Source organism: Ciconia boyciana, chromosome 6, assembly GCF_034638445.1.
Source record: "Ciconia boyciana chromosome 6, ASM3463844v1, whole genome shotgun sequence".
Classification (NCBI taxonomy): Eukaryota; Metazoa; Chordata; class Aves; order Ciconiiformes; family Ciconiidae; genus Ciconia; species Ciconia boyciana.
The window spans coordinates 20,872,972-20,899,050 of record NC_132939.1 but is presented as its reverse complement, the minus strand read 5'-3'; the positions used below and the strand labels follow the sequence as shown (position 1 = coordinate 20,899,050).

Sequence of the window (26,079 nt, the reverse complement as noted above, 5' to 3'; positions counted from 1 at the left end):
TCCTGCTGTGCTCGTTGCATGTTGCAGGTTTAGGTGGTGATGCTGAGAAGTGATGATGAGTCGGTCCTGAGCAGGGTGCCTTGCGCAAGGGGATGCTCAGCGTCATCTGGTGAGGAAGTGAAACGAGGGAGAGGAAAGCTAATCTGTTTTTTTGTTCTAGTATCGTGGGATCCCGATCCCACATCCCCCTGGCGCTGCTCCTGCCTGCAAACCTCTGCTCCGGACACCCTCCTTCTGGGGATGTTCTCAGCCATCAACGAGTCCCTTCTTGTGTGTCCTGTCCTGCGGGGGACTGAACTGTCCCTGCATTATTTCCCCAGTCTCCCAGGGCTGGGAGCATCTCTGCAGGGAATTGCAGCATGCATCTGGAGCAGGGGGAGGATGTGAGAGAGGAAGTGTCTGAACTCAGTAGCCCTGGCCTCAATGCATCTGCCTAGCTGTGGTCGAGAGCTGAGGGTGGGCTGGGCAAGTTATTTGGAGAGCAGCTCTCCTCCTGACATCAGCTCTGCCCTGCCAGCCCACTGCTGGGATTAGAAACCTGCTGGTTTTGGGGTAGATGCACCTGCAGCTGGAGCTCTCACAGTGCTTTAATGAGAGCAAAGCTGTTAATGTGATTCTTGGGCTACATGTCAACGGCTGGTGGGCACCATTTCTTCCTGTATCTTCAGGCCTAGCCAAGATCTTTGTGCCTCGGCTTTGGTTCCTCTTGAGAGGACGCAGGAGCTGCTCAAGCAGCAGCTGTGGTCGTGCTGTTCAACCAGCTCCTGTGTTTTGCCTCTGCTTTTCCTTGCTGGCTGAAATGATCCCAAAGTCATGCAGAGCTCAAGGGAAAAAATGGTCTGTCACCTAAAGGGTGAAAGTCTCTCTTAACCACCTTCCCTGTCCCATGCGTCCAGGTCAGGAGCAGGACAGTTTGCATGAAGTGACTCTCTCTACCCAGAGGCTGCGTGTGTTGCCTCCAGCAGTCCTGAGCAACCCCATGCTGGAGAGCCTTAACCTCGACAGGAACAAGCTCAGGAGCATCACCGGCATTTCTAAGCTTTGCAACCTGAAGAAGCTGATACTGTCCAAGAACGAGATTGTGGACTTTCCCAATGAAATCCAGAGCCTGGTCTGTTTAGAGAAGCTTGAGCTGAATCAGAACCAAATCCGGGTCATCCCAGAGGGGGTTTTCTCCCATCTCCCCAGGCTTAAACACTTGCGGCTGAACAACAACCGTCTTGGTGCCCTCCCCAGGGACCTGGCAGCTTGTCGAGACAGCCTTCAGTACCTCAACATCTCCAACAACCTGTTCCGCACCTTCCCTCAGCCTGTTCTGCAGTTGGCACACTTACAGGAGCTCCACATGCAGAATAATGCCCTTCGCCAGCTCCCCAAGGAGCTCTTCCAGGGGCAAGCCCTGAAAACGTTCAAGGCCAGTGGGAACCCCCTCCGGGAGCCGCCCAGTGAAGTGTGTGCTGGTGGCATCCAGCAGATCCGGAATTACTTCAACCAGCTTCAACACGGTTTGGGGCAGGAGGACAAGAGGGTCAAGACCATGTTCCTGGGGGCCTCGCTGGCGGGGAAGTCCACCATCTGCAAAAGCCTGAAGCAAGGGCAAACCAAACTTGTGCCCAAGGAAGCACGAACAGTTGGGATAGAGATCAGCGAGTTCCGGATCGAGGACTTCACATTTCTCTTCTGGGACTTCGCAGGCCAGCTGGAGTACTACATGACTCACCACGTGTTCATCACCCCACAGGCGCTTGTCATCCTTGTCATCAATCTCCACATGTAAGTATTGCTGAGCTGGTTTGGATTCAAAGTGGATTGGGAGAAGAAAAAAAGGGCTGGGGAAGCTTTCCCCTGCATGGGTTCACACCATTTCCATTGGGCCTCAATGCCTGGTCTTCTCACTGCTGGAGTAGCTAGCTCTCCCTCTCGCCCTTTTTGCAGATCACTTTTTTAATTAAGCCACTAGAGCTGTCATCACCTTACAAAAGTCCTCTGTTTTGAGGGGTTAGATGAGCATTAACTCCTTATGTGACAATTGATGCCCGTCTAAACAGCTTTGCTTTCTGCCTTGGAAATACCTCTACGAGCCCTCCTGTATCTTGTGGTGCTCCCTGAACATGGAGGGAGCATCAGACTTGGGCTTTGTGGTGCAGAGGGATGCTCCCATCCACAGCAGGGACAGACTCTTCTACACCCCATAGCTTTAACTGGCTTAGCTTAAGGATGGGAAACTTCAGGATGAGCTTGGATATGGCCCATGACAGCTTAGGAGATCTGAGCTTTTCTCCAGTAAGCTCCTGGGACAGCACAGGGTGCATGGTCAGGCCTGTGCTGGTTGGAAGTTGGCTGGAGATCCAGAGGGTTAGACATGAATTTGGGATTTTTCTTTCTCTCCCTTCCCAGGTACCAAACTAACGACAAGACTTTCAAGGACCTTGTTGGTTTCTGGATCAACAACCTGTCCATGCGAGTCCCAAACTCGGTGGTGCTTCCCGTGGGAACCCATGTGGACTGCTGCCAGGAGGAGGAGGTGGAGAAGAAGAGGTGTGACATCATGGCCAAGATCACAGCCATGCTGGCGGAGAGAAAAAGCAACCTCACTCACTTCATCGACAACCTGGAGGGCAGCGAGGAGCCTGAGTTTTACGTGGAACAGTGGGAGAGGCTGAAGGAGATGGAGAGCTGCATGTTAACTGTAGGGCTGAGATTATCATGGTTCCTTGCTGTCTGTCGTCACCCTGTTGTCTCTGGCAGCCTGGCGTACTACTGGTGATGGTGACCTAGTGCTAATGCATCAGGCTGCTACTGCAGCTGCTCCCTGGGGCTGGGGTGGACGTGGTAACCCCGGCTGTGGCCTGCTGGGTCCTTGTCCCTGCTCAGTGATGGGCATCTCCTCCTGTGCTTGTAGCAAGTGCCTCGGGAGGAGCATGAGGGGGCATTTACCATCCCTAGGTGATTTTCTGGGAACTGCTGCAGAGCAAAGGTGTGAAGGAAGCACCCTCTGAAGCTGAGCCAGTGGTGTGTCCCATCCTTGGTGACCTCCTTGGCATTAGGTCCCTCCTTTATCTCACAGGCTAAAAGACTCCTCTGGATGTGCTTTTGGCAGGTGTGTGCTTTCTGTCTTCCAGATCTTAAACTTAGTTGCTGTCAACTGCACAGATCACCATGATATCAAAAAGCTTGAGGCCTCTATTCTGGAGCATGTGAAGAATGAGCAGCTCTTCCCCGAGGTTGTCCGAGTGCTGCCACCTGTGTACAGGCAGGTGGAAGCAGCCATCGTAGATATAGCACAGAGCGAGGAGATGGCAGACCATGGTGAGTAGTCCATCACTCCCGCCGCACCTTCCTGGAAGGACCTGCTGTCCTGCGGCTGAGACAGGCTCTCTGGTGCTTACTGCACCTCCTGGCCCTACTCGCGTGGTGGTGGGGTCACTGCTGAAGACCTTGCAGTGTTATTGCTGGAGGATTAATTGCTACTACCCAGCTCTTGTGATTACAAGCATCTGCCCCCAAGGTAGGTGCCTAGGGAAAGTATAGGAAAACGCCAAGTGTGTCTTCCAGGAGGCTCTGCCAACATCTACCAACCTACGGCTGGAGGTACCCTGAGCGGGCCACCTTGTCTTGTTTGTTTCTTCCCAGTAACATTGTTCTTTCTCCCCTTTGCCCTGTATAAGCAATTTAAAAAATCTTGCAGGAAGGAGTTCCACAGCTTTAATGCTTCTGTGTGGTTTCCAAACCTATGTCCTGCTAATTTTATTTAACAGCCCCTACCCCTACCTAGCCACTTCCTCCATCTCTCCCATGACTTAGCAGGACTAGCAGGCAGCCCTGGCTCCTCACTTAGGTACCTAAAGCAAGTATGAACACCACCAGTGTCCAGTGTCATCTCTGGCTCCCCTGGCCACTGTAGGATTAGAGGATGAGGAGCAAATGCTTTTCTTTTGTGGAGATAAGCCAGGTTTTGTTGCCTGTCTCGCTGCATGACTAAATGACAATCTGAGGTTTAACTGGCAATCTGAGGTTTTCTGGCTGGAAACAAACCTGCTCTCTCAAACAATTAAAAAACCCAGTATTAGCCTCATTTTTCAGATGCTCTGTTGAGGTCCTGGCAGGCTGTTGGCACCACTGAGGCAAAGCAAGACCATGGGAGCTGCAGGGTAGCAGTGGGACAGCTGAGGATGGGCAAAGCATTTGGGCCACAGCTACCAAGCATTGTGCTGGTCCCAGCTGCTTCCCCAGGGACGGCATGGGTGATATTAGGTGCTGCTGGTGTTTGTTGGCTCTCTAAAGCATCTGTCTTGGAATGCTGGTGTCCGAGAGATGTGTGCTGAGCTCCCGTGTCTCCCTCTAGGCATGATGGACCTCCAGTACCTGCTCAGCAAACTCTCCCAGTGTGAGCACCTGGCCAACCTGGGCAGAGAGCTTCTCCAGGACATCTTGCGTTACCTCCACCGCATCGGGCTTGTTGTGTGGTACGAGGAAATCAAGCACCTGGAAACCACTGTTTTTCTCCAGCCTACCTTCCTAATAACTATGTTCAAGGTGAGTGTGGGGATCAGGGGATCAGGACCATCTTCTCTGCAGGGCCCAAGCTCTGCAGCTTTGCTGTGCTCCTCTCATTGCTGCCTCTTCACTCCTTCTCTTCCTACCCAGCTCCTTGTGAGGTACCGCCTAGTCCAGCAGCTTGAGAGCATCTCTGTGGACACACTGATCGGGGAACACGCCACCATCAGAGACAGGTCCAACTGGGTGTGGACCTTCAAGTCAAAGGCAATGCTGTGCCACCGGGCTGTGCGTGCCTTGGTGAAGCACCAGCTCTGTTCAGAAGGGATGCGGGACGTCTTTGAGGAAATCATGGGACACAGGCCCCACAAAGGGAGAGGGAAGCTCTTCAGCCTCCTGGAGCACTTTGAGCTCTGCCTGGAGGTGAGGCACGCTGAGGCGCTCAACCCACAGGCCAGTGAGTTTGTGCCTGGGAAGCCGTGGGAGACATCACGGGGCCAAGGCGAGTCCTGGTACTTGTTCCCAACCTATCTGAACCAGACCGAAGAGGTCTCTGAGGTATGGGGAGGCGATCACTCTGAGGACCTCCACATCCGTGCCTACTTCTCACCTGAAATACCTGAGAGTTTCTTCCAGAGGTAAGCGGTGGTTTCTAGCCCTCGATGAGGTTGTGCGGTTCACCGTTTGCTCGGCACAGCACCAGTATGACTGTCAGCAAGCCCTTAGCTGTTGAGACTGTATTAGCTGAGGCAGGAGGCCAGGACTCAGGAGACCAGGGTGGCTTCTCAGCTCTGCCACAGACGTGTAGAGTCCTGGATGAACCATTTTGATGTTCACTGCCTGGACATGAGTAAGGACCATGCTCCTTCTGGTTCACCTTTCATCTGGGGTGGTTTTTGGCTAGTCTGTGCCCATCCAGGCAGTCGGAGGTCTCCCAGTCCCACCTGAGGATGGTCCAGGTTCTACGGGCACTGGGACTGTTCAAATTTCTGGAAGGTCTCCTGTCCTTGTGGGGTTCTGGACTTGAGTCTCGAGTTTTATCTGATGGCCAACTCCGGAAGTAGCTCTTGGCTTAAGAGGCTGCTCCTGTTGCTTGAGCTTTCAGTAGGGCAGGGTCCTCATTTGGTGTCTGCCTCTGTTTCTGCTGAAATTGGGTTCATATTTTTCAAGTCCACCTGGTGCCATGCTTTCTCCCAGTGTTAGAGATAAGTGGGGAGGAGGGTGGTGAAAGCCATGGGCAATGTCCTTGCAGGTTCCTGGTGAAAGCTTGCTCCTTCTACTCCACGCACTGGGTGTCCAAGGCGATCTGCCTGCTTATATGCAATGGCAAACCTCTGCTGATCAAAGAGAATAACCAGAGGGCCTACAGCTACCTGGAGCTCCGGTGCAGAAAGCCAGAAGGAAGGACAGGTAAGGATCCCTGATCCTTACATGACTCCCAACCACGTGTCTTTCCTTAGCTCCCCCCACCACCTCCACCCCTCTGGGCAGAGCATCCCAGAAGCCTCTGCCACACATCCTAGGCTGGCCAGGGTCCACCAGCAGTTCGATTAAAGATTTCCCTTTTCTCCATGCGACCTGGTCAGGATTCCTCTCAAGGTATCACGTGAAGGTGGAAAGTCAAGTTTTCAGTCTTCTCATGGCACAAATGGGTCATCCTTCCCCATAAGGTTCCAGAAGAGTACAGGCTGGGTCTCCAAGTGATAAGCAAAAGGGCCATCTGAGTTGAGGAGCTCTTCCAACATACCTTTAAATTCCCTTTGAAGGCTGATGGGCCTTGGTCAACTTGAGAAACAGAGCTGGTCCAACCATTCTGGCTGTGGTCTGGCAGGCTGGAAGCGATGCGTGCATCACCACAGCATCTCCTGGGCTGCCATGGTTGGGTGGCTGTGAGTAAGCGAGACATTCTCCTTTTGCCTGGAAGGTTTCCAGTTTGCCTGGGACTTCCTCATGGCGGTTGTGTTCATCATCCAGAAGCTTGCTGAGGAGTGGCCAGGGCTGCACATGTGCATGAAGACCCCCTGCCGAACGGCTGGCTGTCCCGCGGAGCTCATCTGGCCGGATATGGATGGCACAAACGCCATGTACGTACACGCTGTGCCCCTCCAAGCCAAAGGCTGGAGCCATGTGGTTGCTACTGCAATGCTGGTGGGGTGGTCAGCTTCTAAAACCCATTGGAAATTAGTTGTGAAACTTGCTGGGCACTACGTTGCCCTTCTGCTGACCATAGCAGCCCATGCCCCATGGGGTGTTGGCATTTACTTGTGTGGAAAATTCGAGCATGGAAAGAAAGGTGAAAAAATTGAGACTCTGGGGCTCAGACACATAATGGCCACTCTGGCCAGGTGCCCACATGTCCCCCATTTCTTAAGAGCTGAAGGTGCGCAGGCACCTGGGAAGGCAGCAGCGGTCCCACCAACAGCAGCACCTCAGGTCAGGGTGGAAAGAGGGAGCCTCTTCCATTGCCTTGGCATTGTCCTCCATGGGAAGTGTTGAGGGCAGCTCCTGCTCCTTCTTCTTCTCAGGGCTTTTCCTCCACAGGACAAAGGAAGACGTTAAAACCTGTGGGACGTGCGGGCACTGCTTTGGCGCAGAGCTGCTCCTGCCCAGAGGTGAGCCCAATGGTCCTGGGTTTGTGCCACAACAGTGCTCGGGGTGGGGGGGAGGAGAGCTGAGGGTTTTATGGAGCTGAGGTGCTGATGGTGTCCCCCCATCCCCACAGTGCCCAGGGAGCTGGAGGAACCCCCAGCACAGCCCTCTGCTCACTACTATGTGACAAGCTACGGGACCACCACCTTCGGGCCCAGCAGCATCCACGTCAATCAGCAGGTAAGGAGGCTGCCATGTCCCCTTGCCCAAGATCCAACACTGATGGCCAGGCTTGTCCTCTCCCCTTGCTCCTGAAATGAGGGGGTGCAGCTGCTTCCAGCCCGGGGAGGGAAGATCCCATCTTCGGGCAGTGCTCTGGTTACCATGATCCTCCCTGAGATACCACCACTGAGCTCTGGGTGCTTGTGTTGTAGTTACTGCCTTATTTTTCCAGAACATCTCAAGTGAGTAACTCTGGGCCAGCGGGGAGGTGCTCACCGAAGAAAGCATTACTTTTGTTTAGCCAAAGCCAAGCTGTCCTCAACACACTTTGCTTGTAAGTCATGTTTGCAGCTTTAATGCATGGAAATAAATGCATCAATAAATGCATCCCTTCATGCGTGGGAAGTCACCTCATTTACACAAATATAAGTGTAAGGGGGAGGAGGTGCTGACAAGCACTCCAGTACGAGCCCACTGCCAGCAGGGGCTTTGCTGGGACAAAGCTGGCCACAGACCCCCATGGTTTTGGGGGATGGGGAGTGAAGGTCTCGGACTGGTAGTGGGGGCAGATGTCTGGGCAACATCAGCAAGCGGGAAGCACCTTTCTATACGTATATATATATTTAAACTTAGAAAACTTAAGAAAATAAATCTGTAAATGACCACACTGCGCAAAAACACACATTAGCAGCTGACAGAGGGGAACAGCAATGTGTCAGCTCTAGGACCAGCTGGTGAAGTTGTCCTTGGGGTGGGGGGAGCGGAGGAGGAAAGGTCCCCACCATAGGCATCCCACCATGGCATTCCTGAGGGAATGCCAGTTTGCATGGCCCTCAATGCCCAGTGGTCCCCCGCCAGCTGCTGCCTGTCCTGGGGGGGCCACGGGGAGCAGGGTGGGTGGGGTTCAGTCGATCTGCATGTTGCACTGCTCGATGAGCTCGAAGAGGCTGAAGGAGTCAGAGAGCTGCAGGCTGATGGTGCCGCTGTCAAGGGAGGAGGCTCCCTCCCGCAGCACCTGCTCATACCAGTACTTGCAGAACTTGGGCACCAGCTGCGGCAGCAAACCATCAGGGTTACAGGCAGGGTTAGGGGCAGCTGCCTGATGTGGCTGCAACGCCCTGCATGGCCCCATCCTCCTGGAGTGGAGGAAGGAGGTGTGCGGGGCACCCTAAATCTCCCCCAGCCTCTGAGGGTCCCCATCCCTGGGCAGCTGCCTCCCACCCCATCCTGCCCAGCCCCCAAGGGTCCCTTGACCCAGGCAGCTGCCCCCCCATCTAGGGTGGCCCTCCCTGGACTCCTGGCCCTCAAGGGTCCCCTCTCCAGGCACCTGCCCCCCCATATTTCCCCTGCTCCCCAGGGGTTCACCTCCCTGGGCACCCAGCCCCATCCCCAAGCCCCTGAAGGTCTTGCTCCTTGGGCACCCAGTCCCCGTCATCCCCCCCCCATCTCCCCTGGTCTCCAAGGGTCCCCCTCCCCTGTCACTCAGTTCCCCCATCTCTCCCAGCCTCCAAGATATCCCCCTCCTTGGATACCCAGGTCCCCATCTGCCTCAGACCCCAAGGGTCCCCCTCCCCAGGCACCCAGACCCCCATCTCCCTCAGACCCTGAGGGTCCCCCTCCTTGGGCACCCAGACCCTCATCTCCCCTGGCCCCCAAGAGTCTCCCCCTCCCTGGACAGCAGGGGGGCAGTGGTGGGCGTTGGTCCCTGCACCTTGACCAGGATGAGCTTGGACTCCTTGGGCTTGGCCCTGGAGAAGGACTGCCCGAAGCAGAGGTAGATGGTGAAGTCAGGGGACCGCTGCCTTTGGCCGTTACGGAAGTCCCTCAGCTCTGCAAGGGGAGACAGGGCTCAGTTTTGGGGTGAGCCCGAGGGACACAGAGGGGCTGGGAGGGTTTGGATGCTTGTGATATCCTGGAGCTGGCTCCCATGAGCCCCAGAACAGGGGCGGGGAGGGAGGGGGGACGGGGGGGGACAGGGACAGGATGGGGACAGGACGGACGGGATGGGGGACACAACGACTGACAGATGGGGAATGGACGACACAACACCCCTGCCCACCTGTGCAAAACTCATTGAAGTCAAAGATAGGCGTTTCCTGGTCCCGGCAGAGCAGGTTGGGCGGGGGGTCCCCAACACCCTCGAGCTGCTGGGACAGGGCCCAGAAGACCTTGCACTTCTTCAGGCGGGTGGCAAAGAGCTTTCGGGTGCGTTGCTCCAGCTGCAGCCCTGCACTGCCCAGCAGCTCCTCGGTGAAACGCCGCTGCTTGCCATCGGCCAGTTCAGCAGGGCTGGGGAAGCGCACCAGGTGCCCGGGACGCAGGGCCACCGCTGGGTCGGAGGGCTGGTATGCCAGCAGGCACCGACTGCCCCCCACCTCCTCCTGGTGGAAGAGCCTCCCCCGGTAGTAGATGCTGACATCCAGGATGGGGATGATGCTGTCTGCACCGGGCAGTGATCAGCAGCCGCATCCCCAAACCCAAATGCTCCCCTCCCCAAAACACCACGCCCCCCCGAGCATTAATAACTATTAATAATTATATAAAATATTTATTAATAATAATTATATATTTATTTATAGCTATTCATCATTAATAACCCTCACCTGTGTTATCCTCCGGTGGTGGTGGCGGTGGCACAGGGCTGGCGGTGGGGGCGAAGAGCATCACCTCCCCTGGGGATGGCACAGGAACTGTGACTTCCGGTGGGTGGCATGGCAGTGGCATGGCCCCTGCAGCAGGAGACGGGCAGCATTGGCATCACTATTCAGGGTGCAGTGGAGTGAGGTTGCTTTGGCATGGGGTGCATGGGGCAGCATCCCAGCCTCTTCCCACCCTCGTTATGATGTTCCCATGCTCAGGGCTGGATCCTGCCCCACAGCACCCACCTTGCTCCTCCAGCAGCGTGGGGTCCGGGGAGCTGTAGGTGCCCAAGGGGGGCTGCTCCACCGTGGGCACCCATCGCTGAAATGCTGGTGGGGGCAGGCAGTTGTTTTGGCTGGGGTCTGGGTGAGGCTGGAGCAGGGTGTCCTGGTGGGGGGCAGCTCCTGCAGAGAAATCATCCGTGGGAAGGGGCTGGGGTCACCCACCCTTGGTGTCACCCACCCTGCACCCCACAAGCGGGGTTGGTCTCACCTGCAGGCACCCAGGATGGGGTCGGGGGGCCAAGGTCACGGGGGGAAATGTCGCACTGCTCTAGCACCCACTGCAGTGCCTCCAGGTCCTCCAGCATCGGGGGCCGTGCAGGGTCTGTGCTGCCTGAGGTGGGGCACAGCGGGTGGGAGGTCTCTCAACCCCAAAACCAGCCCCGGCTGAGCCTACTGGGGTGCCACCCCCCAAAAAAAATTGGGGGACAAGCACCTACCTGGGGGGGTGATTTCTGGGGCCACATCTTGGGGGTCAAGCTCCAGCTGCAAAGGGATGCAGGATGGGGTCTTACCACTGTGGATGGGGGGCACCCAGCCTCCCCCTGCCCCACGTTTCAGCCAGGTGCTGGGCTCCAGCTTGGGAACACCCCAAGGACATGGGGGTGCAACGCCTGAGGAGCAGCCATGGCAAACCCCCCAGCCCGCTTTGCCCACCCTGTTACCTGCGGCTGCTGGTGCAGTGGCTGCTGGTCCACCACAGGGTCAGGGCTGCTGAAATCTCCCTCCTCGCCATGCCAGAGGGCGTCTGGAAGGAGAGCAGCATGAGCAGGGCACCCTCAGACCGCCCGCCCCACCCCCAACAGAGCACCCCATGGGGCCAGGCTCACCTGGGGCGATGGCAAAGACCTTGTGCGGGTCATCACCACACTTGGAGCGGTCCTCCAGCAGCACAAACATGCGGGTGCTCCTCAGGGCGCAGCGGAAGTTGGTCTTCCACTTGGCCGGGTCGTCAGGGCACCCCTCATATCGCCCACTCACCTTTGCCCAGGCCTGGGGGGCGCGGGTGGGGGGGGTGGAGGGGGGGTTGGGGGTGAGCATGGGGACCCTGGCTCCATGAGCATGGAGGTTTCAGGGATGCCTGGTCTCCCCCCTCACCCCCTTCCCAATTCCCACATCCCACCCATCTTGAAGACCTCAAAGCTGCTGCTGGTCACCCCCTACTCAACCCACCTTGAACACCTTGGGGTTGCTGCTGGTCACCCCCATCCCACCCACCTTGATGACCTCAAGGTTGCTGCTGGTGAACCCCCATCCCACCCACTTCGAAGACCTCGAGCTTGTCCCCAGTCAGGTCCCATCCCACTCACCTTGACAACCTCAGGTTGCTGCTGGTCACCCCCCCTCCCACCCCCCTTCAAGACCTCGAGCTCACCGCCGGTGACCCCCATCCCACCCACCTTGAAGACCTCCAGGTCGCTGCTGGTGACGTCCTTCCTGGCGTTGTGCTTCCAGGGGACGCGGAAGGCGCTGCGGGCCGGGTCGGTCCAGCGCAGCCCCCGGTAGCTCCCGCTGCTGACGGCGCTCACCAGCCAGGGCCCGAACCGCAGCTTCTGGGCCTCCCTGCGGGCGCGGGGCCGTCACCGGCGGGACCGGGGCCAGCCGGGGCCAGCGACCCGGGGAGGGCCGGGGGGGGGGGTGCTGGGGTGCCGCTTACCCCTCGCTCTGCAGCGCTGCCATGGTGCCGCGGGGTCCCCGGTCCTGCAGGACGCGGGGCGGGTGGGTGACCTCGGCTCGGGGCGCGGCCACCTCCCGCCCAGCCCTTTTATCCGCCCCCGCCATCCGCGCCCGGTTTCCTGGAAACCACGTGACCCTTCCGAAAGTGAAAGTGTCGCCGGCGGCCGCCCCCGCCGCGGGGGGGGGTCACACGCAGCGGTCCCGGCGGGTCCCCGTGATGCGCCCGGGGGGATGCTCTGGCCCCGGCCTGGTCCACCCCCCGGGGGATGCTGGCTGCGGAGCCCTGCGCAACCCCCTCCCCAAATTACTAGTAATTAAAACAAAAAAAATTCAGACTTAAACCTGGCTCTGCACCAGCGTGGGACGCAGACATTGGTAGGCAACGGGCAGGATCAGGCCCCGAGCTGGGGGGCCGAAACACCCGTGACCCCACGCGGGGGTTGCTCCCCACGGGCTGTTGTGGCCCCAAAAGTGCTGGTGCGGGACGGCTGCACCCCGAAATTAAACAATGCCAGTTTGCAAAGAGCAAGGGGCAGGCAGGCGGTGGGGACACCCCGAAATGCTCGGGCTTGGCTGGAAAGCAGCTGCACCCACCGCTGCCGGGGGTTTCCGGGATGCACCGGCAGCACAGCCCAGGCACGCAGGGCTGTGTCTCAGGGCTGGAAACTCCCGTGACTTATTTATTTATTTATTTATTATATTTATTTTAATCCTTCTTTTTTCAGGCTGCCTTGGTTTCCACCCTAAGGGCATGCTATAAAAAATTCTAAAAATAGAAGCAAAACCCAGGAGGGCAGTGGGTGCTAGCCGCGCTCCCCGCGTCCAGGAACAGGTTTTCCCAGCGCTCCCTTTTCCCGTAAAGCTGGGGTGCTCCCGTGGGCCTGGCCCTGCTCCCGGCACCACGCCTTCTCCCAGCTTCTCAGGTTGAACATCCACAGAGGCAGGTGTTGGAGCACCCGACCGCCCTCGGCCGCGGCAGGAGAGGGCCCGGGAGCCGCTGGCACACAGTTTCTGTGCCTCGCAGCTGCCTCGGTGGGATCTGGGGACTGCTCGGGCATCACGAGCATCTCCAGCGCTGCAGTCCAGCATGGTGGAACTGCGGTTTTATGCAAAAAAAGAAGGGGAAAAAAGGAGGAAAATCAGCCCTGGGGTCGTGCATCAGCCCCATGTGTGTGTTTCAGGGGCAGCACCCCCCTTGCAAAGGGATGAACCCTGTGGGGTCCCCACCAGCCATGCCAGGCCCCGAAAGCGAGGTGAAGAGTGAGTGGAAGTGGGAGCAGGGTCCCAGTGGCCGGTGCATGGCAGCAGTGCATTCCCCACCCCAGAAAGGGGAAGCGGCACCCGGCCAGGGTTGCAGCTGGTTTCCAGTAACACAGGTCCTGAGCATGGCCACCCGTGATAGAAAATGGTCATCCTGTGCCTTGGACCATTGCGGTGCAGGTTATATAGATTTTCACATTAAATTAGAGGAAAATTAGTGAATAACCATTATTTCAGGCAGGTCACGTGTGGCCCAAGCGCTTGCCCTTGTTGCTCTTCCTTGAGCCCATTTGAGCTCTGCAGGGAGCAGTAAAACAGACCAAAAAACCCTGAGATTTGTAGGAGTTTTACAAATTTATTACCCAAGGACTAGAGTAGTGGTCATCAGGGCTGAAGCACAGGATTTTAGCCTCTTTCCCCCTATGCTTCTTGCTTTCAAGGAAATTTCCCCTTCTTTCCAGGAACTTCTCCCTACTGCTTACTAGGAACTCCTGCATGGTTTTCCAGGACATTCCCCTTTGTTTTCCAGGAAATTTCTCCCTTGCTTCCTAAGAAATCCTGCTATCACTTTGTAGGAAGTTCCTCCATTGCTTTCCAGGAAATTTCCCTGTCACTTTGCAGGGTATTTCCTGCCCATTGCTTTCCAGGAAATTCCTCCCTTGCTTCCTGGAAAATTTCCTTGTTGCTTTCTAGAGTCCTCCATTGCTTTCTAGGAATCTTCTCTCTGCTTTACAGGACTTCTATTGCTTTCTAGGAAATTTCCCCATGCCTATTGCTCCCTGGGAAGCAAGAAATTATTTCCCAATAAATTTCATTCTTCCTGTCCAGGAAATTTCCCTTTTGATTTCCAGCAATTCCTCCTTTGGTTTCTGGGAAATTTCCCCTCTAAGAAATATCACTGTTACTTTCTTAAGAAACATCGCTTTTGCTTTTCAGGAATTTCCCTGGTATTTGAGGAAATTTCCTCCTTGCTTTCTAAGAATTTTCCTGCTTTGATTTCTAGGCTATCCCCCCTATGGCCTTCTAGGAAGTTCCCCCATTGTTTTTTACAAATTTCCAGAATATTTTCCTGCTTTGCTTTTGAGGAATTCCCCCTAGTGCTCTCTAGGAAATTCCTACATTGTCTTGCAGTAAATTTCCCCTTCATTTTCCAGGATATTTTACCGTAGCTTTCTAGGATGGTTTCCCTTTGCTTTCCAGGAATTCCCCTGTTGGTTTTCAGGAAATTTCCCTAGCCAAAACCAACCCACCCGCCTGAACCCATGACAGGGGCATATGGCACTTCCATCAAAACATATTTAAGGGCGGTAAACACCACAAAACCCAAACAAACTGGAGCCACAAGAGCCATGGTCAGGGCAGGAACAAGGGCCAGGGGTGACATGGGACAAGGTATGACTGAAAAGGGCCTGGGGGCAGTGGAGGACCCTATGCCAGGGGGACCAGGTAGGACGCACAAGGAGTTGACCCCATGCTAGCTGTTGTCCCCTGCCCCAGCAACAAGTGGCACGCGCAGGGAGGGGAGCAGAGGTGTGTTTCTTTAAGTGTATTTACTTTTATTCCTTAATAGTGCAATCAATGCTTAGAGGTTTCTGTTAATCGGTGATTAATTAAGTTGATGGGAATTCTCCCATTTTAAACTCTTATTTTTTTGGCCAGTAGCACCCTGCCTGGGGGGCTCCTGTGGGGCCACAGTCACTACCCCCTGCCACCTCCCACTGCCCTCCTGACTCAGGGACATGTCCAAGCAGCTAAAAATCAGCCCCATCCAGGTCACCAGCTCCAACGTGGTGGAAGAAGAGCTGGAGACTGCGGAAGGAAGAGTCAGTTTTACGAAGAGGTTTTTAAAAGCATCCAAAAGGACAAGGAGAGCTTTCCCTGAACCTCAGCCCTTCACTGCACTGAACTGTCCTCGAAATGTAACCCCACGATACAAACCTGCAGCCCACGTACGCCCCTGTAGCTGCAAGGCACCCAGCTTCAGCGGGCAATCCTTGCAGGCAGGAAGGCAAGAAGAAACCCCACTACTTTTATCGGCAAGGTTTCTTTCGAGGACCCTCCTTGTAAATCACAAAGCAGCAAGGAACAGGGCACCTTAAAAAAAAAAAAAAGAATCTTTCTCTTTTAATCCACCCAAGGGAAATCCAGAGCAAGAGCAGCATCACAGCACTACACACAGCACAGACATCTATCATCATCTTTGCACAGACTCCTTCCCAGATACACAGAGAAGTCATTAAGAAAAAAAGAAAAATAAAGAAAATTATTCACATATGCAGAGTAACAAGTAACAAATCAGCCACAGAACAACTTTTTCAAAGAGAAAAAGGATGCATCAAGGAAGAAGGCCCTCAACATACACGTTTTGCAAAAACCTAACCCAAGAACGTTGAAACAGAGGTGGTTTTCTTTTAAACATTAAAAACAGGGATTTTTTTTTTTTTTAATTAATTTAAATATATATTTGAAATGCAGACACCAAGCAAGCGCCTGGAGAACAAAGTGAAAAGAAGAAGGAATGAAAAGTTAATTTGACCAGTTTAATTTAAACACCAAAGTCAAGTGGATTGCACCAAATGGAATAAATAATGGAGAAGATCACGCTGGATTGGTAGATCTCACACTGAAGATAATTGAAACTAGAATTCATTACACAGCCCAAGAGAGTACTGAATGAGGAAGTCCTCTGACAAGTGATGTTAGCAGTGTCCCTTTGACAGAGGGGGTTGTAGGTGTGGATTTCCCCCTGCTACCCAACAATGATCACCACCCCAGAAGCGAGTGAGATGATGAGTTTTTGTGATACAGAGGACTCAACCCTGTAATCACGTACGTGCAAACAGCTCCTCACTCAGGGTGCGGGAACCCTCTGCCTCTTTGACACCGGCTGGCTCCAAACACACCCAAGTCAAACATCAAAGCACAACTAGACCTCATGTTTTCACCTTGCAAGGTGAGCACACAGGTGCAGCATTTCTAGCATGGCTCCCCAATGTTGAGCACCAGAGAAGCAGAGCAGCCGCCTCCTTTCAGGCAGCTAGAGCCAGGCTGGGGGGGGGAAATCAGCTAATCTACACCTGTGGCCACCACTTTATCACTCCAGGGGCAGGCAGGCTGAAGGAATGTAAGTGGTTTCTTGTTGTTTCGTTTTTCCCTCCCCACAACCCCTGCATTAAAAAAACAAACAAACAAACCAACCCAAAACAAAACAAAAAAACCCCAAACAAAAATAACTTGATCCCAAGCTCCTCTCCCTCCTCTGCCTGTAGCCAAGCAGTGAAGCACCTTCAGACATTTGTGTGATCCCACAGACGTGTTTCCCTACAGAGCAGACACCTCATCTCTGCACCTCACCTGGATGTGCCCGTGACACCTAGTTAGGAGGGACATCCCTTTGCTTTAAAACAAAAATAATTATAAAATCAATAGTAATGTCCCCTTTCCCTTCCTCTGATCTCCAAGAAGTTCATCTAAGTCCAACTCATTTTTGAGACAGGGAGAAGGGTGAAGGTTTCCAGGCCAAGGAACTTGCCAGATCCAGCATCCCCCCCACCATGCCTCCGGCAGCAATGAGATGAGCCCTCTTTGTGCAGTGCCCGCTCTCAACCCAGGGCCAGCAGAGCTGAGGAGGGGCTGAGGGAACACAGCTGCCCCTCCAGCTCCTCCTCAGATAGCTGGCAACTCCAGGAAGAAAGAGGGGGACTGGGGTGGACGAGGGTTCAGGTTATTTCTTTCCCATCCCTCTTCCTCCCCAAGGCTGGGAGGAGACTTCTGGGTCTGCGAGCCCAGTCTGTGCTTACCAGTGTCCTTAAGAATGACAATTTAAAAACAAAAAAAAAGGAAAGAAAAAAAAATGCATAATTAGGTATTGTCCATGGAAGGAGCAGGAGGGGACAGGTTCCAGACCGAGACAGAAAAGGGACTCCCTCCCTGCATTTGCTCATCTGGAGACCACGTCCCCTTGGCGTCCCTCTGCAAACCCTTTGTGCTGTTGCTCTGACACTAATCGACACGGACGACGAACACTGGGATGAATTCGGCGTGGCAGAGGGCAGGAGGGCACACGCAGGGGCACCAGGGCTAGGCCCGGTGCTTGGGGAGCATATCCAGCAGGAACTCTGCAATGCCGATGAAGTAAACAACTTGTGCAATGCCGAAGAGAGGAGCAATGACCAGGGCTCGGCAGTACGCTCCTTTCAGGAAGGCCATGGGCCCTTCCTTCTGCCAGATCTTCCTGGGGAGAGATGGCACAGACAGGTAAGCGTCCATCCCACTCCTCCACCATGCCAGGACAGCCTCTGGCCATTCCCTGGCTTTTTGCCTCCCTCCAGAGACTGCTGTCACCTGGCACTACCTCCACAGCAGATCATCCACCATCCCCACATGTTCTGCGAATGGCCATGCAGGAACATGCCCCATCCCTATGTCTGGCCAGGAGCAGGAGCGTCTGCCTGGGTCTGGATGTACAGCTAAGACAACCCCGTGCTTGCATCCAAGAGGTCCCCCTGTTCAAAAGTTGGGGCCAGCTCCACCCGCAGTATGGGACACAGCCAGATGGCGAGAGACTCTGGCTACAACAGCAATACAGAAGCACAGTGCTTGTGTTTTGAAACTCCCTTCATGTTTTGAAGCAGCCAGACCACAGTTTAACAAAGGGTCAGAGGAGAGTGTGGCTGGGGACAGCCCAGCCAGACAGTGCTCCTGCAGCTGCTGTTCAGAGCAGTTCCAGGAGGGATACAAGACTTAATGCTGTAGGATTTTCAGACGACAGGGTCTTGGGAGAGACAACCACAGCACTGCCTCCCTTTGCAGAAATAAAATCTCAGTGTTATGACTGTTGAGGTTTTAACTGAAGCATTTAAATATAAATGCTATATTTACTTTGCTCAAAATAGGAAGAAGTTATATTTTATATACCTATATATATGAACAGTATATATCTGGTCATATATCTATATATCTATCCATATAGATAGATAAAAGCACAGGTTCAGAGGGAACCTGAAACAGAGAAGCTGCTGGTTGGGTCTAGAAGCTGCACTGACTGCCTGCCAGCAGGCAGCAGCAGATGCTGTACACCTGATGTGGTGGCCTGCTTCACAAGGAGTCTTACTTGGTGCAGTCCAGGATTCCTGAGTAGGTGTCCTCGTTCACTCCTCTCTGCAAGGACTGCAGCCGTGTTTTGATCACTGGGGAGAAAGAGAGAAGAGAGACAGTGGTGAGCCCTGGGAATGTAGCACGCTTTACAGTGGGCAAGAACCACACTGAGAGTAATGTCTTTGAAACACAGTCAAAACGAGATCACCAAGAACACAGACCATTTTCATATATTTATCAGCAAAACAGGGGAAAACAAACCCATTCATTTACAAATAGATAAAAGAAAAACACATCCACTCAAAAACCAACCCCCTCCCCTTACTGTGACCAAGGTTTCTAAGGCTGACTTAAGCTTTAAATGCTTCCAAATTCAGATATCTTTCTGCAAAGCAGGGACTCAGCTCCTTCTGGAAGAAAATATACAATGCTGCTCTTACATTCCTTTACACCTTGGAGCGTGTGCAATGTCGGGCAGAGAGGAGCTACTTTCTGGTGTTTTTCACAGCAAAGAAACTGAGGTGATATTTAAGGCAGATGCTGTGGAGTAGGACAAAAGGTCACAGATCTGAGGCTCCCCCTGGTTGCCCATGACCGTATGCACGTAAATGATCTGCACACTATCACTCCACATGGAAATGTGCCTTTTCAGGGGCATGTTCGCAGCCATTCCTGTGAAGAATGACTGAAATGAATGACACCCTCTTTCTGACTTACCTAGCGAGTACTGCAAACCTCTGTGTAAGCTGTGGCCAAAAGGTATAGCTCAGCAGAAGGAAACATCATCCGAGCTGGAGGCAGCTCAGAGAGCAGAGCTCCCCTCCTGTACCTCCCTGAGTGGTGCTCGTGCTGCAAAGAGGCTAGCACAGTCATGCTCCTCCTCACCTAGCCCACTCACGGGCCTTTGACTCCTGTCACTTGGCATCAGGCCACCAGCACAGGCTACTCAGGACTCACCATCGCAAGGGTTGACAGCCACTGCAGCCGTACTGCCAGCCACACATCCGGAAAGGAAGGACACGTAGAACGGAGCCTTGACGTTGGGGTCTTGCTGGCCCAGCTTGTTCAGGTTTGCAAACAGCGGGAAATAAACGATGGAGAATGGGACATCCCTGCGGTGGGGAGGGAGGAAGGGGAAGAAGGAAGAACAAGGATGAGCAAAGTCAGAGCAGGACACCAACAAACTGAGCATCAAAGAAAGGGCTGCAAGCATCACACGTTGGCAGCACAGCCATGAGTGCAATACAGACATCCCAGCTCTGCAATTGCAATGCAGACAGGAGCTGAAACTCAGCAGGGGCAAAACTGACTGCACAAAGGACAACAGACCCACGGGAGGCATGCAGCCCTGCAGAGTCAATGGCCTCCCCCTGATTTTTCAACACTCAAACTGAAGACCCCAGCATATTCAGAGGTCAATCATTTTGTCCACTTTTGTCAGTTACAAGAGGTTCACATCCTGCCTCCCATCCCACAGGGCATTGCTTTAGCTCTGCCTTTGTTAAAGCTAGAGGAGAGTCACTCTGTGAAAGCCCAGGTAAAGAGTGTCAGAGAGGGCACCGGTCCTTGCATCCAACAGCTCCATGGGCCAGAATCCGTTTCACACTCTGGAGACTGAGGCTGACAGTTTTACTTTGCTAGTTCACAAGGACTTCTCTACAGTGTTAAAATAGGGACCATGGGGGAGACAAAACTTTCCACAGAAAGCAGCAGAATTAAATATACCAGGAATAAAAGGCAGACTCCCTCACTTCCCTGACCTTCACTCCTTTAACGTGCAAAACCTGTGCATGGTAACCAAACCAAATCAAACCCACACACACCGAAGCCAACACCCCCTTTGCAGGCTCATCCCCCAGATGGCTGGTGCTTTACTTTCAAGACTGGGAACACCAGTGCCCTGCGCTCAAGCCCATGCCATCCTACCTTAGCAGCGTGGCTCCCAGGCCCTTGTAAAGTCCTGCGATGCCTTTGCTCCGCAGCAGCTCCCTTGTTATCTGCATTGCTGTGGTGCGCGTTTCCACCACTGGCTCCGCTGACCCCGCCACAGAGGAAGAGGAGAGCTGGGCCTGCGCTGCCATCAGCTTCTTCTGTGCCGCTGGGGAGGAGCAGAGAGCACACTGGTCTGCAAGATGCTCAACAGCAGTCTCTTGCTGCCCGGTGCCATGGGACAAGGAGGAAGAAGCAGATCTCCAGGTGTACCAAAACATGCAGATTAAGGCCAGCCAGGTGCCCTGCAAGCTTTTGCTCCCTGTCTGCCTATTTTCCTCAGCCTGAGGCAACCCAGCTTGTCCATCTCAGAGCTGGCTGCTGACACACCACAACGCTGTCCACTGCACTCTCCTACTGGCTCGTTTTACCTAAGCAGGAGGAGCCCGTCATGCATGACCTCTGCGGTGCAGAGAAAATGAGCTGCCGTGAGCAGGCAGATGATCAGGCAGATGATGGTACCTGCTTCCAGCTATGCCCCCGAGCCCCCGGTAGGACAAATGAAAGATATTAACGGATGAGGGAGGTTCAACACTTCTGTTCTTTGTTTCCTTCCTTTGAAAGCAATTATTAACCTCGGGAGCTCCTCAGCTGCAGTAGGTACGCCACATTTATACACGCATTTCAAACATGCATTTCTGCTCTTTGGCCAGAAGATGGCGAGCACAACAACCTGTAGGCAATCCTCTGGCTGCCACCAGAACACCACACGTCTCTTGCCACACAGACAACAGGCTGTTCACAGCAGAGAAAACCTCTTCTGAACCCTCAAACCATGGTTTAACTAATTCAAAAATTTTAAAATAATACGCACAAAGATGATAAGGTCTGCATTAAAAATAGCAAAGAGAGGAAAGACACATCAAAGGAGAGGTTAAACGACAAATTGGCTCATTTTCCAGGAAGGGCCACAAACATGGTATCTAACGATGTCATGCAGGGCTCCTGGGGAACAAGGCCATGCCCCAGGCTGACCTCTGGAAGAGATTAAGGCGATAGCAAACAGCTCTTTTGCCCAGATCCTCCTCTGTGCTAGACTCTGGTCTCTGTTCTCACCAGAAACACCCCACAGTGTTTCAACCAAAAAGCTCGCACTCCCTCCTACCTCTGCCTGCCAGCTCCTGCCCACAGCCCCGAGAGCCTGACTCCAAACCTCTTCCAAATCCAGCATGCCGGGAGAATTTTATTTACTGTTTCAGCCAAGACAACTGCTGCTTTTGTCAGGAGGGAAAAAAAAGAGAGAGTAAGAGGGGAGACAAGTCATTTGGAAAGGACACCTCCCCTTTGGAAGCTGTTAGGGAGGTGCTACAGGGAGGTAGAAGAGAGAGAATAGACACCAGAAAACATGGAGATGGAGGAATCACCACAGGAAAAGCACTGGAGGATGCTAATCCCTTCTTGGGTGCACAGTAACTAACAAGTTTTAATCACTCACAAGCTGACCACCCAGACATCTCTCCTGTCTCTCTCTATCCACGACCAGCATTTGCTATTTCACTTTCACAGCCTATCACTGTGAGCAAAATATCATCACCTTTTGTAACTGCAAGGGCCTCTGCAAAGCCGGGTGAGCAAAGGGTGGATGGGAAATGAGCTTGGAAGAGGAGGAGAAACTTCTGCTACAGCCTGAGATACCTCTGACCTGGGAGAGCAGGGGGAAGGAAAAGGGTTTTCTCTGCTCATTCTCTCCCCCTTTGCCTTCACAGCCCAGTCCCAGCTCTTTCCCCCCTGCCTACTCAGTGCACAGGGAAGAGAAGCCCACATACCAATTCGCCCTGCATCCTGCAGCTGGATTTTGAGCATCTCCATGGGAGTGGTGACAATCACTTGGCAGGTACCTGCGCCGCAGCCTGCCAGCATCTCCCTCAGCAGTGTCAGCTTTTTCCTGCCCGAAGAAAAGAGACAGAGTCAGTTGGAGGAGGTGGTCTGGAGTAACACCAGGGCAGCTGGGTGCAGGGGCTCAGGGCACACCTCTGACCCTAGGGGTTACAGGAGAGGCAGCCCAGGGGACAGGGGAACCTGCTAGGCTTGACAGTTCAGCATAGCCCAGGCTTGGCATCTCTGCCGGCATCACCTGATCTGGAGGAAGAGACCTATTTTGACCCCAGAAACAGAACATTCAGAAAAAGCCACAAGCCCAGCCAGAACAGCTCCAGATGGGAGCACACAACCCTCTCCATCCCCAGAGAGCTGTAGCTCTCTTCCAGCCCAGCATTGCCCCTGGTCAGGGCACAGCCTTCAGAAAGGCTATCGCTTCAGAGGGCAGCAGAGGACCTGAGCATTAAGGGGGATAAGCAGCTTTCCTTGTGCCAGCCTAGTCCTTTAAACACTATCAACATCCCCACAAACAAACAGAGACCACAGGGCAAGGAGCAAGGGGGGAAAATATCTGAGTTGCTGCTTTGGAGTTCTATGACAAAAGCAAAATAAATAAACAGCGAACATGAAAGTCAGGGAGGTGGACTCCTTGTGGTTAGAAGCTTCTTCACCTCACCAGCTTTTCCAAACCTGAAAAAGTAGCCTTTGCACTAAACTCGTCCTGCCTGAGGGACAAGAGATGGGATGGACCCCCAGCACCACAGCTTTGTGCATCCTCTGCACTAGAGAGCAGGGATTATCAGCGACATGTTCTTGCCTAACAAAATGCAGCATTTCATAGCTCCCTCCACCCCAAAGCCATGAAACAGCCCAGCTAAGACTAAAAAGAGGAACTTAGGATGCAAATGCTCAGAAAGCCTCAATTTTCAGAAACTGATGAGTTTTCACCCTGTAAAAAAATCTCACCCCTTGCTACCAGAAAACACTGACTTAATTTAAAAAAAGTGCCTCTGATCTGCTCTTTTCTAAAAGAGAAAAAAAAAAAAAAAAAGCATATATAAATCACATGGCCAGAGGGAAACAGCCTCCTCTTTTTTCTGTTTTAAATGCAAGTACTATTTTTACTCCACCCAGGCCTGCTCCTGCAGCAATCCCTCATCTTAACCTAATCAAGGCGAGTCCCCACACTATGGCAAAAGCAGTCCCACAATGATATGCCCTATTCCCTTGCAAAACCAAGCCACATTCCCTTACCGGGGATTACACACACAGAGCACAGCTATGGCACTGTGGGCCAGCAAAGGAGTTTCAATGCCAACCCTATAGGAAAGGGAGGGGAGATATGCCATAATCCTGCTGGCCCATCACGTCAGCCGTGCCAATTTCTCCACCTCTCATCTTCTCCAGGGAGGATATCGGAGCAGGGGATTAGAGGCACAGAGCCATAACAGAGATTACCAGTGACTAAATATAGAGCTCTCCTGTGAGGCTGAAGGGAGGAACATTTCACTCCCCTTTCCAAATTCCCCCATAGATGAGAAGCTGCAACACACAATCCCTCCTGCGGAGTTACTCACACAGGTGCTGAAGTGTGTGCAGCAAGCTTTCCTGGAGATATGCAGGTACCAGGGTCTGCAAATCCAGAGGTCCCCTCTGGCACTGACACCTGGAGGTGGCCAGCTTGTGCCTCTCGGGTGGCCTGGAGCACACTGCCAGTCTCTGCATCGCTCAATATAGTAAACAGCAAGGCTGTACAACCTCTAGCCCAGCCGTGGGAGAAAGCAAACTATCTAAAGGAGCTGGATGCTAGTCTCCCTGCATGGCACAGCAGAGCATCTCCCACTTTAGCAAGAGCCCTGGAGCATCCCTGGAGTACACGTCTCCTGGCTTTCATCCAGCATGACCGTTTCGATACCCAGTTCAAAAGATCAGGAAGATTTGCCCTACGTGTTCATCTGTGGATCATTATCCCAGCCAACAAAAGCCAGCCTGGCTTGACTGAACTCCATGAAGCTATGCCAGTGTGACCCAGCGAAAGATTTATGTGCATGGGTGTATTTCAGAGATGTAAACCAGGTACATCAAAAGCATCTAGAGCAAGGGCTTTCAGCTTTTGGTTTGCGTATCCTGGGAACTGGGGGGAGTCCAAGAAAAAAATAGCCTAAGAAGCAAATCTTTTGTCAGAAGGTTTAAAATTTGCCATACAAGGGGTCAAACTTCCTTTGCAAAACCTCACCAGTCTGCGCATAAAAGGAGTTTGAAAATGGTTCATCTCTAGATGACAAAGGAGTTGAAATATTTAAGGCACCACAAGCCTTATCCTCAGTAGTTTAAAAACTGGCACATCTCAACTACCTTCAAAAGCTGCAACACCAGCAAGGATCTGGTCCTACAAATGCAGAAACCATCTTTTACCACAGCAAGAGGATGTTAAATATAACATACAGACAATAGCCTCAAATTCTGCACTGGCAGAAATCAGTTGTTCCACTTTTTTAACTGACATGCAATTAATTAGTGACAAATCAACAATGTCAAATGGGAAGGGGAGAAGATTCATGCTCAATCTAAATTAGAGTTTCAAACCAGAGCCAAAAAATAAGAAAGTCAAAAAGCAGGAACTAGAGGTTTATGGAGGGCTTTTCAAGAGCAATGCATCAGTCCAAATTCAGGATCTCTGAAAGTATTGGTATATTCATGTCACATGGGAGCAGAGTAGGATTTTTTTCAAGTTTCTGAAAAATCTTGACTGTGTAGGAGTTGACTGTGCTTCAGGAGGGACCCAAACCAGTCATTCTGGAATAAAGATGATAAGATTTCCAAAGGCAGGAAATCTTTGACCTAAGGAAACACCCATACAAAGCCATATGTTTTTATTTGCTACCCAAGAGGCTACTGTCCCCAGCTTGGACATCATTTCCTCACTCAAAATAACCTCTACCCCGGTCTCCTAACCCAACAGATTGTAGAAAGCTCCCCAAGAGTTTCAAACCAGAGAGAGTTAGCTGCTTTCAAACGATTTAAATAGTGAGTCTTTGATATGGATTAGGGGACCAACACACAGGAGTTCTCCTTCAAAGGGAGGGCAACCTGTCTGCCACAGCCACATGGGGACATGCACACAAACTGCCAGTCAGTCCCTTCAACCCAACCCCTGATCTTCCAAGAGGGAACAAAAACCTATTGCAACAGCACTTCAGAAAAGCTGGAGCTATGATGCTGGGAAATGGAAACACAAGAAAGTTCCCATTACAAGCTCCCTCCCACTCCTAGTGCCAGCTCAAAAAATGCACCAGACAAGCAAAACAAAGCACTAATGTGGGACAGATGCACCCTAGTAACTGCTCAAAGTAATGCCACCAGATTAAATCTTGCTCTGGCAGACGTTACTGCAGGTATGGTACAACCTACATCTGGCCGCAGAAGCTCTGCATTGCGTGTTTGGACTAAGTCAAGAGGATGGTGACTCTGTGCCTGCACCCATTACATCAGCTTTGCCCTGGTAGGAGATCCCAAGTGTTTTGTTCCAATATAAATGTCTGTGAGGTGAACAACAGGCAGGGCAACACATCTGGGCATGTTAAGCATGGACACAACCCGTGTTTTGTCTGAAGACATGCACCTGGAATGGAGACCATGGAGAGGACAATGTTCCTCTCATGGGTATATTCTGTGATTAAACAGCCCATCTCTAGCTCCCTCTAGATTAACAGTTGAAAGTGCATTTACTTTCTGGCTGACCTTTGATGTCTACAACTTCAACTCATTGTAATTCCCTGAGCCTCTGTGTGCTAAACAAGAGAGGCCCCCCCAATAGCTATCCCTGAATAGGCACAGTGAGATTATTAGCTCTTAACTGTCTCTTTCTCTAGAGGAAGGGCTGGATTCCCCCACCTACAAGTCCCAGTGGGTTGGATGGGGGTTATCTACATTAAAGAAGTGGCTGGACAGCCAGTGGATAACTACAGGAGAGGCTGCCTTGGCCCACAAGGGTTCCTGCCCAAAGAAA

The 26,079-nt window shown here is 52.9% G+C and overlaps 3 protein-coding genes across 7 annotated transcripts in view; 1 reads left to right on the top strand and 2 right to left on the bottom strand.

The window, feature by feature from the left end:
- Window positions 1-820: 820 nt before the first annotated feature.
- On the top strand, window positions 821-7,679 carry LOC140652653 (malignant fibrous histiocytoma-amplified sequence 1 homolog). Its single transcript, XM_072863688.1, has 10 exons — window positions 821-1,773; window positions 2,398-2,689; window positions 3,123-3,309; window positions 4,346-4,536; window positions 4,648-5,135; window positions 5,750-5,907; window positions 6,422-6,581; window positions 7,039-7,109; window positions 7,220-7,326; window positions 7,541-7,679. Exons 1-10 carry the CDS (start codon window positions 887-889, stop codon window positions 7,556-7,558), a joined length of 2,559 nt encoding a protein of 852 aa, XP_072719789.1. The 5' UTR covers window positions 821-886; the 3' UTR covers window positions 7,559-7,679.
- IRF7 (interferon regulatory factor 7) lies at window positions 7,640-12,334 on the bottom strand. The gene is made up of 11 exons (XM_072863687.1): window positions 11,887-12,334; window positions 11,630-11,792; window positions 11,060-11,222; window positions 10,895-10,977; window positions 10,670-10,715; window positions 10,441-10,563; window positions 10,194-10,352; window positions 9,912-10,037; window positions 9,368-9,748; window positions 9,020-9,138; window positions 7,640-8,359 (listed from the first exon to the last, which is right to left on the bottom strand). The coding sequence occupies exons 1-11, from the start codon at window positions 12,009-12,011 to the stop codon at window positions 8,213-8,215; spliced, it is 1,635 nt and encodes a 544-aa protein (XP_072719788.1). The 5' UTR covers window positions 12,012-12,334; the 3' UTR covers window positions 7,640-8,212.
- A 1,188-nt stretch (window positions 12,335-13,522) lies between these two features.
- SLC25A22 (solute carrier family 25 member 22) overlaps window positions 13,523-26,079 on the bottom strand; it is a 54,662-nt gene continuing 42,105 nt past the window's right edge. For 3 of the 5 annotated variants that reach the window (XM_072864983.1, XM_072864984.1, XM_072864985.1), the window contains 5 exons: window positions 22,019-22,137; window positions 20,190-20,361; window positions 19,221-19,375; window positions 18,280-18,355; window positions 13,525-17,400 (listed from right to left, as the gene is read on the bottom strand). In XM_072864983.1, coding sequence (XP_072721084.1) covers window positions 17,247-17,400; window positions 18,280-18,355; window positions 19,221-19,375; window positions 20,190-20,361; window positions 22,019-22,137 — 676 coding nt within the window. In that variant the 3' untranslated portion in view covers window positions 13,525-17,246. Of the gene's footprint in view, window positions 17,401-18,279; window positions 18,356-19,220; window positions 19,376-20,189; window positions 20,362-22,018; window positions 22,138-26,079 lie in introns of all 5 variants that reach the window. The other 2 variants (XM_072864986.1, XM_072864987.1) reach the window with 1 other exon arrangement.

Coding starts and splice junctions, on each gene's coding strand:
- LOC140652653 (XM_072863688.1), top strand. CDS start 887: ATGCGTCCAGGTCAGGAGCAGGACAGTTTGCATGAAGTGACTCTCTCT. Junction 2,690..3,122: donor TGGAGAGCTGCATGTTAACT/GTAGGGCTGAGA, acceptor TCTGTCTTCCAG/ATCTTAAACTTAGTTGCTGT. Junction 7,110..7,219: donor AGAGCTGCTCCTGCCCAGAG/GTGAGCCCAATG, acceptor CCATCCCCACAG/TGCCCAGGGAGCTGGAGGAA.
- IRF7 (XM_072863687.1), bottom strand. CDS start 12,011: ATGGCGGGGGCGGATAAAAGGGCTGGGCGGGAGGTGGCCGCGCCCCGA. Junction 10,716..10,894: donor CACTGCACCAGCAGCCGCAG/GTAACAGGGTGG, acceptor ATCCCTTTGCAG/CTGGAGCTTGACCCCCAAGA. Junction 8,360..9,019: donor CCAAGCTCATCCTGGTCAAG/GTGCAGGGACCA, acceptor TTGCTGCCGCAG/CTGGTGCCCAAGTTCTGCAA.